The sequence below is a fragment of the Entelurus aequoreus genome, linkage group LG15 (assembly GCF_033978785.1).
Source record: "Entelurus aequoreus isolate RoL-2023_Sb linkage group LG15, RoL_Eaeq_v1.1, whole genome shotgun sequence".
Taxonomy (NCBI): Eukaryota; Metazoa; Chordata; class Actinopteri; order Syngnathiformes; family Syngnathidae; genus Entelurus; species Entelurus aequoreus.
In genome coordinates, this window is record NC_084745.1 from 5,574,932 (window position 1) to 5,587,431 (window position 12,500).

The 12,500-nt window shown below is 37.9% G+C and overlaps 1 protein-coding gene across 1 annotated transcript in view; it reads right to left on the reverse strand.

The window, feature by feature from the left end:
• Nucleotides 1–11,875: 11,875 nt before the first annotated feature.
• adarb2 (adenosine deaminase RNA specific B2 (inactive)) overlaps nt 11,876–12,500 on the reverse strand; it is a 206,114-nt gene continuing 205,489 nt past the window's right edge. The window contains exon 8 of the mRNA XM_062021926.1: nt 11,876–12,500. This exon is cut by the window's right edge and continues 159 nt beyond it. Within this exon, the coding sequence (XP_061877910.1) occupies nt 12,483–12,500 (18 nt within the window). The 3' untranslated portion in view covers nt 11,876–12,482.

Consider the following 12,500-nt stretch of genomic DNA (forward strand, 5'->3'; position numbering starts at 1 on the left):
ATGTAATTTTGTTTATAGATTATATGCAATCTGTTGTTGTGTTCCCTAATTCTGAATGTACATAAATGAAGGTGTGTGTTGCTCAGCCCGACCTGGACATAATCTGGACTGGACCTGGTTTTAAGAACCCTTTAAACAATCTAATTTCATGGACAACCAGGTATGGTGAAGATAAGGTCCTTTTTGAAAAAATTAATAAAATAAAATAAGATAAATAAATTAAAAACATTTTCTTGAATAAAAAAAAGTGCAACAATATAAAAACAGTTGCAATAGAAACTAGTAATGAATGAAAATGAGTCAAATGAAGTGTTAAAGGTTAGTACTATCAGTGGAGCAGCAGCACGCACAATCATGTGTGCTTACGGACTGTATCCCTTGCACACTGTATTGATATATATTGATATATTGTTAATATTAATAACTGTATCCCTTGCAGACTGTATTGATTTATATTGATATATTGTTAATATTAATAACTGTATCCCTTGCAGACTGTATTGATATATATTGATATATATTGTAGAAACCAGAATATTAATAACAGAAAGAAACAACCCTTTTGTGTGAATGAGTGTAAATGGGGGAGGGAGGTTTTGTGGGTTGGTGCACTAATTGTAAGTGTATCTTGTGTTTTTTATGTTGATTTAATAAAAAATACAATAAAAAATAAAAGACTAATGATGTACTACAAGGACATAAACACGTTATTCTATATTTAGAAGAAATTGTAAGTATTGATAAATACTTACATAATATACTATCTTCTGAATAAATGTAAAGTACTGAAGCACTACAATACAGGACAAAAATATTTCATCCTGCTTGAAAGTATGACTTGTATTCAACTCCTGGGTAAACACTGCCCCCTGGTGGACTCTTTCACCACATACCTTGTCTCCTTTGGTTCCACTCAGACCTTGAGCACCTGGAACGCCCATCGGTCCTCTCTCTCCTTTGCTTCCCTGTCATATATGAGAACAATGAATAAGTATTGTACTTACAATGTGCTGTGCTGAGCAGACGTGTGTTGAGTTGAGCAAACTTTCCATATTCACTTTTAAACATTGTCATTTAAGCAATTTCAAGTGTAATAGCTTTTTGCGCTCTGTGAGAGACTTTGGAACCAATCTTGCCATGTCGAAGAAGTGAGCCTCGTACACATTCTGATGTACAACGACAACTTCCAGTGAAATTACCGGAGGTTCTTCCATCGCAGCGGGCCCAGTACATGGGCCTGTGCCCTAAGCATCCTATCATGGTTTAGAAGCTTCCTTCAAATCTTTTTGTGAGGCCGTCTCGGACAAACAAAACAAACATTGTAACATTTCATCCAGAAAAAAGTCCACTGCTGTGGTCCGATAGTTTTATGCTAATGCTAAATGATTCACTGTAAAACCCTGTTTGAAAATTCAACAAAATATGGAAGTTACAGCTATTTTTTATTTTAACGTCGGTACTTGGTTTATTAAATAATTTTTAAAAAATCTATCAAGTTTTATAATATTGCATGAAGTGATTTTATTTAAGTTACTTACTTTTTATTCATGCATTTATTATGTTTTGAAGTTCACTTTCCAAAAAGTAGGTCTCTTATTTTCTTAGTCTTAAAAAGCGACAATTTTTGAGCTTCAAAAATGCCTAGCTCCTTTAATATCATTATGGTTCAAATACCATTGAAACCGTTTCCCTTTGCACTAGTATCATTTTTTTTAAAGATATTTAGCATTTTAAATTTTGAGAGTACGCAGATACATTTTTGCTGTATGTAGTAATCTAACATGTTGCTTATAAAGTCATTAATTAGCAGTTTTTGTTATTTTTTTCATTAACGCTAGGTTTGTTGCCTGAAGGCTGCTGGTTATTCAGTTTGAAACTACTCTCCAGCCGCTGTACGACACACGGGCTATGGGGAGAGACATTTTTAAGCCAAGGACTAGCTAAACATTTGCAGGCATGTGAGCACACTTTACAAAAAAAAGAGAAAGGCTGACAAAAAAAAATAAGAATAAATTAAATCAAGACTACATTTCTTGCAATGGAAACAAACACAATCAAACAAACAAATATACACTTTTTTTTTTTTTTTTTTAACAACAATCATGTCTACAATGTAAATAAAGGTCAAGGCACTTTCGACATATTCAACAATTTTACACATCAGGTTGGGCAAATTATGACTTTAACACAACATGTCAAGGAAAGAAAATAAAAGCTAATACAAATACAGTATTAAAAATAAAACAATATGATAAAATACAACATTCAAAGAGAAAAAAAGGGCCTTCATTCAATCACTTTAAATGTTTTCAATAAAGATATGAATTTAAGGTGTTTAGTACTTTTAATCATTTTCCAAGATTTAATTGGTCATTTGAAACCATTAAGCCAATTAAAACATGTAGGTTTTAACTTCAGAAATCGACATTTATGTATAAAAATTGTTGCTTCCAGCATAATAGTGTTGACAAACATGTCTAAGGGTGTGGAGATGTCCCTGTTCACAATAAAAGAGATCAAATTTGACATATATATAAATGATAGTAAAATACAAATGTTTGTCAACATTATTATGCGGCAAGCAAATTTTTGTATGCATAAATGTTGATTTCTGAAAGTAAAAACATTTTCTAATTGGCTAAACGGTTTCAAATTATGTGTGTGAATGTGAGTGTGAATGTTGTCTATCTGTGTTGGCCCTGCGATGAGGTGGCAACTTGTCCAGGGTGTACCCCGCCTTCCGCCCGATTGTAGCCAAGATAGGCTCCAGCGCCCCCCGCGACCCCGAAGGGAATAAGCGGTAGAAAATGGATGGATGGGTTTTAAATAATCAATTAAATCTGGGAAAATGGTTAAAAGTACAAAAACCCTTAAATATATATCTTTATAAAAAGTTTTTAAAGGCCTACTGAAAGCCACTACTAGCGACCACGCAGTCTGATAGTTTATATATCAATGATGAAATCTTAACATTGCAACACATGCCAATACGGCCGGGTTAACTTATAAAGTGACATTTTAAATTTCCCGGGGAACTTCCGGTTCAAAACGCCTTTGGAGGATGACGTATGCGCGTGATGTCGCGAGGTCCACGGAAGTGTTTGGACCCTTTTGGACACAATACACAGAGCTCTGTTTTCTTCGACAAAATTCCACAGTATTGTGGACATCTGTGTTGGTGAATCTTTTGCAATTTGTTTAATGAACAATGGAGGCTGCAAAGAAGAAGGTTGTAGGTGGGATCGGTGTATTAGCGGCTGGCTGTAGCAACATAACAAGGAGGACTTTGTTGGATAGCAGACGCGCTAGCGGCGAACTCACCTTGACTTCCTACGTCTCCGGGCCGCCGACCGCATCGTCGATCGCTGGAACGCAGGTGAGCACGGGTGTTGATGAGCAGAGGAGGGCTGGCTGGCGTAGGTGGAGCGCTAATGTTTTTATCATAGCTCTGACGAGGTCCCGTTGTTAAGTTAGCGCGGTTAGCAACAGCATTGCTAGGCTTCGACAGGCGTCGAATACACATTAACCGTGTATTTACATGTCCAGTGTTTGGTTCGGTGTCTCCTGATAGTAGTATTGTTGATCTGCTGTCCATCCTTCCAGTCAGGGATTTATTTATTTTGTTTGTATCTGCATTTGAGACAGATGCTATCACGTTAGCTCATACTAAAGAGCTTCGTCGATGTATTGTCGTGGGGATAAAAGTCACTGTTAATGTCCATTCACCTTCTCGACTCTCATTTTCAAGAGGATATAGTATCCCAGGTGGTTTAAAATACAAATCTGTGATCCACAATAGAAAAAGGAGAGAGTGTGGAATCCAATGAGCCAGCTTGTACCTAAGTTACGGTCAGAGCGGAAAAAGATATCTCTTGAACTGCATTCTAGTCCGTCATTTACGTCACATTGTTCCAGAATCAGAAATACTTTAACGTTCCGTGGCATTTATTAACTTTCCCGCCAAAACAGTTCATTTTTAGGATCTTTATTCGAGTAACAATTTCTGATAGAAGATTGCACACAAAACAACCGTTACTTAGGAATTCAGTATTTATTTTGAAACTGCACAGAAACCAGAAGCAGCCTTAAAAGGAAATAAATACATATTTTTAAAAAAAAAACTTTATATACATCAAATACATCAATCCACAATACTGATCATTCAACGTTTTAGTGATACAACAAAAAATAAAAATGTAAAAAAAGAAGTTGAAAAAGCCATCGTAAAACACGCAGGGGTCCGCACATGCGCGAAGACAACGTCACTTCTTGGACTTTTTTTTCGATGGTCTTCCTGCGACTTCACGTTTTGTGATATTTTAATATTTTATGAATCTGTTGTATAAAAGCTAGCTTATCTAAAGGTAATAATAATATAAACATGAACAAGGGGGTATATTTAACAAAAAATCAGGGCGTATTGCCGCCACATTTCAACCACTCACTAATCTGTCATTGCAATGAATGAAGCAAGAGGGCGCCACTGACTCCTAATGCGTAAATATATATATTTTTTTAATGTTGATTTTTTTTTCAAACAAAGCACCTACTGTAACTTAAATCTATGTATGCAGCCTAAGTACACTTCTAAATGATCAGTGTTGCGAATTGATGTAAATAAAGTAGCCAAAAAATATATATTTACTTGCCATTTAAAGGGCAACTTTACTTGGTTTGGAAATTGATTGTTCACAATCATTATGAGAAACAAAAACAAACGTCTTTTTTGTTCCTTTTTTAAGATCCTAAAGATGATTAAAAACGCTTGTAAAATGCTTCTAATGGGAGTGACCACTGTAGCTTTCAAAGCCTTCAACAACTTCAAAACCCTCCATTTTATATACACACTTCAAGTATATATATCATTTAGTAACAGAAACCATAATATGTAATATGTACAATGTACACACTGCAAGTATATGTATATATATATATATATATATATATATATATATATATATTGTAGTAACAGACACCTTCATAACAATATGTAATATGTACAATATACACACTGCAAGTATATATATCATGTAGTAACAGACACCTTCATAACAATATGTACAATATAAACACTGCAAGTATATGTATAATGTAGTAACAGACAGAGGTGGGACCAAGTCATTGCTTTGCAAGTCACAAGTAAGTCTCAAGTCTTTGCCCTCAAGTCTCGAGTCAAGTCCCGAGTCAAGACAGGCAAGTCCAGAGTCAAGTCCAAAGTCAAGACTGGAAAGTCTCAAGTCGAGTCCCAAGTCCTGCATTTTGAGTTTCGAGTCCTTTCAAGTCCTTTTAACCACAGACTAATATTTTTACACAGATTGTGTATGCTTTTAAAACGCTGTATGTATTTATTAAAACAAGTGCATTTGAAATTGCAGGAAAAAAAATAGTGCTGACATTGCAATTCATAATAGCACTATTAACAGTAATTTTAATAGTTTAAACAATTTTAAACATTTAACTCATTCCTTTACAGAATAAACACATTTTCAAAAACAAACATTAACATACTATTGGTTGTATTTTATGAAAATAATATTACCACAGAGTTGAGAAGGAGCAAAGATCTTCAATATTTGTATGTGAAAATCACAAATAAATCTTCTGGGGGAGGATGACGCTCCTACAGGGGTTTGGTTTACAAACTTTCAGCCCCACCTAAAACAAAGTTCACCAGCCGCCACTGATTATGATGCATTCTCATTTTAGGCAAAATATAAGACAATACTTTCTTAACAGTATAATTGTAACCAGGAATAAGTCTTCAAGTAACAATATTCAAATACTAACATTGTTGGGTAAGACAGCATTTGGTTTTATTCTGAATGTAGTGAAACAAATTGGTGGTTTTAGCTGATATAAAGACTTTCAGGTGTTTATATATGTTTAAGTATTTGGCAGACGCTTTTATCCAAAGCGACATACATAAAAAATACATACATAACAATCACTGTAAACATGATCATTTAAGGGAAGAATGTAATACAAAATATCAATACAAAGTGTCAAGACAGAATAAACTCTCTGCTGCTGCAGCAACAGAGATACAGTCTATAGGTCCCTAAGATATAAAGATATCTAATGTATTCATACATTGTTTATGTAGGATATACGCATGTATATATAACCTAATCATATTGTTTCTTCAATTTAAAAATAGCTTACCGTTTTTTTCCCCCTTCTCTGGGATTATATTCCCAGTTTTGATCTCGGACGTCTGGTCACTTATAGCGTATAAGAATATTATATTACTGTTAAGCAAACTATGAATAATAAAACTTGCCAAAACATGTGTCCGTTATCATAGCTACACGTATGACAAAAAACCGCGTGAAAATCCGTGGTATTCAGTGAGGTAAAATGAATTAAATGCGCTGACAGTTCATTGCTCCTGACAAATGAATTGCACTGAGTGGAGCGGATCACCACTCCAAGATGGCGGCCCCGCGTCTCGTCTGCGCCAGTAGGCAGTAGCGCTCGATGCTGCGTACCCTTAAAAAATGTCTATGGTTATAACGTTAGCAGTGAGTTTACAGCCTCACTGATTTAACTACACAGCAAATAAAAGTCATGTTACTTAGCCAATAAACGTTATCTTACATTCAAAACTTACCCTTCTTTGGGCAACTTCAAATGTCGAACGAAGTTGGAAGTTGTTGCGTCTCCGTCTGTAATATTCGAACTGCGTGATTTGCATACGCAATTCGTTTTTTGTTGACCAAGTCGTAGTTTTTATACCCGAACGAAACCAACTTTGGCAGAATTGTTTCTCTCTGCCGCATTGTTTGACAACTCTTGTTCGGTGGTTGTCCTGCATCTTGATTGGATGAATGCTGTGTGATGAAAACAACGTATAACTAATTTGATTGGCTGTTGTACTGACAGCACACCAGCTGACAGGCAGCACACACGCTGATAGACAGACAGACACGTACAAAATGAAAGATACGGAGCGCTCCCAAATAACTTTTTAAGCTTTGGGTTTTGGGGAAAGTAGCAAGTCATGTCAAGTCAAAAGCCTCAAGTCCAAGTGAAGTCACAAGTCATTGATGTTAAAGTCTAAGTCGAGTTGCAAGTCTCTTTACATTTTGTCAAGTCGAGTCTAAAGTCATCAAATTCATGACTCGAGTCTGACTCGAGTCCAAGTCATGTGACTCGAGTCCACACCTCTGGTAACAGACACCTTCATAACAATATGTAATATGTACAATATACACACTGCAAGTATATATATAATGTAGTAACAGACACCTTCATAACAATATGTAATATGTACAATATACACACTGCAAGTATATATATAATGTAGTAACAGACACTTTCATAACAATATGTACAATATAAACACTGCAAGTACGTACATAATGTAGTAACAGAGACCTTCATAACAATATGTAAAATGTTTTATATACATATGTTCAATATTTACTGTATTTTGCTCATCTTATGCATTACTCACAATTTTTTTGTAGAAAAGGACAAACTACCTACAGGGCACTAGTGTGTTTTGCATTATTGTGGGGACAAAAAGCAAGCCTAAATAAACAAACACATTTTCAAAAACAGGCCCAGAAATCTGCAATCCACAACTCAGACGTTCTACCTTTTGTAGAATAGGACAAACTCCCTACCTGCGCACTAGTGTTCTTGCTTTATTGTGGGGACAGAAAGCAAGCCCAAATAAACAACCACATGTTAAAAAAAACAGGCCACAAAAGAGTGCATGTATAGGCCCCTCCGCAACTGGGGATAGGCCCCTCCCACCTCCAAAGACATGCACCTGGGGATAGGCCCCTCCCACCTCCAAAGACATGCACCTGGGGATAGGCCCCTCCCACCTCCAAAGACATGCACCTGGGGATAGGCCCCTCCCACCTCCAAAGACATGCACCTGGGGATAGGTTGATTGGCAACACTAAATGGTCCCTAGTGTGTGAATGTTGTCTGTGTTGGCCCTGCGATGAGATGGTGACTTGTCCAGGGTGTACCCCGCCTTCCGCCCGAATGCAGCTGAGATAGGCTCCATCACCCCCGCGACCCCGAACAGGACAAGCGGTAGAAAATGGATGGATGGAACCCTTCAAAGAGCTGGTATAGATGTCATTTTTGCAGAGTCACCCTAAGTACAGAACATTTGAAGAAAGACGGAAGGATTATTGGAGCAGATCACATTTAAAAAAAGGAGATTGAAGAAAGTGCTGTTTCATAACACCAACTTCATCTCTATTAATGTGCATTGTTGACTGTCAACAGCAGGGGTCCCCAAACTACGGCCCGCCAGCGTCCAAAGTCAGGCCCGCGGGAAGTCCCAAGTATTAAAAATAAAAAAACATTCAAAAAATTAAAACAAATATTTTTTCTGTTTTTTCTTATCCACATTGTACCGCTTGCTACTCACGGTGTCTCCTAGCCGCTCAGGCTAATCATATTGTCTAAAAATGCATTTTCTCATCGATAATGTGACATCATCATGTGCGTGGAAAGTGCGCACTATCTATATATATATATATATATATATATATATATATATCACATACATCCATCCCTCTTTGCAGCACCTAGATGGAAGTGTTGCTTTTCATCCAGGATGTCTCAGGACATTTTTTTTAGTTTGCACAATTTAAGACACCTTAATTGGGATCTTAGTAGATCAGGTCCTTAGATTCCATTCTAGCCTAGCTGCTCTTTATTGTTCCAATACCTGATCTTGGAATTTCCTGCTGGCGTAATAAATTATAGCAATAATGGATGGGCTAAATATTTTGGAATACATCATCCTTATGTTACTTGTTAAGTTCCACTCTTCTACTCCAAAAAGGACCCACAAACAACTCACGATTTCCAATTGATCAACTTTTTATTTTCCAACTTGAATTGTTGGTTTCATTTCAGTTAATCTTCAAATAATCATCAGCAGGTTGTAAACCTTTAAACCACTGAAACAGAGATGTTAAAGGCCTACTGAAATGAATATTTTTTTATTCAAATGGGGATAGCAGATCCATTCTATGTGTCATACTTGATCATCTCGCGATATTGACATATTTTTGCTGAAAGGATTTAGTAGAGAACATCGACGATAAATTTCGCAACATTTGGTCGCTGATAAAAAAAAAAGCCTTGCCTGTAGCGGAAGTAGCGTGACGTCACAGGAGGAAGGGCTGCTCACATTTCCCCATTGTTTACACCAGCAGCTAGAGAGATTCGGACCGAGAAAGCGACGATTACCCCATTAATTTGAGCCAGGATGAAAGATTTGTGGATGAGGAACGTGAGAGTGAAGGACTAGCGTGCAGTGCTGGACGTATCTTTTTTCGCTCTGACAGTAACTTAGGTACAAGCTGGCTCATTGGATTCCACACTTTCTCCTTTTTCTATTGTGGATCACGGATTTGTATTTTAAACCACCTGGGATACTATATCCTCTTGAAAATGAGTCGAGAACGCCAAATGGACATTCACAGTGACTTTTATCTCCACGACAATACATCGGCAAATACTTCCGTTCTCTCCGTGACGTCACGCGCATACGTCATCATATCTAGACGTTTTCAACCGGAAGTGTTGCGGGAAATGTAAAATGTCACTTTATAAGTTAACCCGGCCGTATTGGCATGTGTTGCAATGTTAAGATGTCATCATTGATATATAAACTATCAGACTGCGTGGTCGCTAGTAGTGGCTTTCAGTAGACCTTTAAATACAATTACACAGGTATTTTCAAACAATGTTTTACAAATGCTTTAAACATGTAAATAATGTTTTAAACTTTATATATAATGTTTTAACTTTTAGCAAGAGTTAAACGTGAATTTATCCTTTAACTTTGCATTAATCTGTTGTACTTTTAACATTAAACCATAAGCTTTGACTTTAAACATTTTAACTCTAACCATTTGCTATTTTAACTTAAGCTTAAACCATTTTTAACATTTTAACTTAAGTTTTAAACTTTTACGTGTGCTTTAAACTTTAAACAACTTGCTTTCAACTGGTCAAACCCAGTATGCAATCAAAGCTCAAAGTTAAATGCAGTGGTTCAACTTGAAGGCAGTAATGCAGTGGTTCAACTTGAAGGCAGTAATGCAGTGGTTCAACTTGAAGGCAGTAATGCAGTGGTTCAACTTGAAGGCAGTAATGCAGTGGTTTAAGTTGAAGGCAGTAATGCAGTGGTTCAACTTGAAGGCAGTAATGCAGTGGTTCAAGTTGAAGGCAGCAGTTCAAACAAACAAATTAGGATAGTTCAGTAAGCAAATTAACAGGCTTGCAGGTTCAAGTTAAGCATATCAAACAAAGCATTTTGAGCGTCATCAAATGAAGAAACATATTCACCGACCATTGGTGTGTTTGGAGAAACTTGTAGAGTGGATCTTGCGGTTGTGGCTGCTTGCTGTTCTTCCTTCCATGTAGCTTGTTTGGAGTCTGACTGACCTCCTTCCTTTGCAGGTGCCTTCAATCAGTCATTTTGGCGGCCATTTTACCTTGTCATTCTGGGAATTGTAGTTTTCAATGATTTTGAGCATGTAGGGCATGGATTACTGACACTTCAGAGTTTTTAACTACTGTTATATCATTTGGCAACTTGGAGTCTGTTCGGAGACCTCTGTTATTTCAACTTGACATGCTTATCAGGTAAATATAAATAAATACATATGTGTACTTCCAGTGACCTTATTTAGGTCCCTGTTAAATAAGGACATGGACATGTACTTGTCTCCAAGCAGTATTGTGTTCTTCAGATAAACATTAAGAACTGTATTTATTTCGGTCTCCCCTAGAGGGGGGTGGGGGGAGGGGTGGGGGGGTGGGGGGGGTCACCCACATATGCGGTCCTCTCCAAGGTTTCTCATAGTCATTCACGTCAACGTCCCACTGGGGTGAGTTTTTCCTTGCCCTTATGTGGGCTCTGTACCGAGGATGTCGTTGTGGCTTGTGCAGCCCTTTGAGACACTTGTGATTTAGGGCTGTATAAATAAACATTGATTGATTGATTGATTGAACAGCCATACAGGTCACACTGAGGGTGGCCGTATAAACAAGTTTAACACTGTTACAAATATGCGCCACACTGTGAACCCACACCAAACAAGAATGACAAACACATTTCGGGACAACATCCGCACTGTAACACAACAGAACAAATACCCAGAATCCCTTGCAGCACTAACTCTTACGGGACGCTACAATATACACCCCCGCTACCCCTTAAGCCCCCCCCCCACCTCAACCCCGCCCCCCCAACTCCGCCCACCTCAACCTCCTCATGCTCTCTCAGGGAGAGCATGTCCCAAATTCCAAGCTGCTGTTTTGAGGCATGTTAAAACAAATAATGCACTTTGTGACTTCAATAATAAATATGGCAGTGCCATGTTGGCATTTTTTTCCATAACTTGAGTTGAATTATTTTGGAAAACCGTGTTACATTGTTTAATGCATCCAGCGGGGCATCACAACAACATTAGGCATAGTAATGTGTTCAATCCACGACTGTAAAAGAGAAAACAAAAAACAGCACAATATTTCGCATGATTAAGAATTCCAGTCCAAAAACATGGAAGGCTGTTTTTTTGTTTGTTTGTTTTTTAAACCTCGCTACCACCACATCAACTTAAGCAGATTGACAAATTACAGAAGTCCAAAAGTGCAAATGAGTATCAGTAATTAAGATTTGGACAATATCGCATATCGGCAAAAAAGCCATTATCGGACATCTCTAGTGTATATATAAATATATATATATATATATAACTTGTGTCTACGTGGTGGTGGTGAACTGATTGGTGGAGGAAGTGATGGAAATAAAGAAAGTGGGAGGTGAGTAAAAGGACAAAGATGGAAAAAGGTGGTTTGAGATGGCATTGAATTGTCTGTCCTTGCGTTCTTTCTTCCCCCTCTCTTCCTCTTCCTCTTCCTCGACAGCCGTCACCCTGACAGGACAGGTAATTGGACGGAGGCCTTCTCTTTTTTGCCTTTCCTCTGTCTCGTTCACGCTTTCTCCCCTTTGGCTGGGCACCTCTGCGGGAGCTTTGGGGCCTGAAAATAGCTGATGACAAGATAGCGGCTGCCTTTCACATCGCTCAAGGTTACCCCACCTTTTCTTGACAGACGCAACACCTGAGGGCGGGGGTGGGGTTGGTGGCGAAGACTGTGTATTTGTGTCAGTGTGTTTAAAGGAGACCAACAGGAGCACACCATTCCTTTTTATTTGCTCTTCTTTTCAGCACGTCCAGTTGACCTTCCGCTTTTCATATGGAGTGGAGGAGAGAATGTGTGGTCCATACAGATCAAAACACACACACACACACACACACACACACACACACACACACACTATGGTGACAAGTAAGAGTTTGCAGTTATAAAGCTGTTTGCAAAGATCCTGGTTCTACCTTGTCCTAATAAAAAAATAAAGGTTAACACACACACACACACACACACACACACACACACACACACACACACACACACACACACACACACACTCTTTAGTCCGACAACAGGAA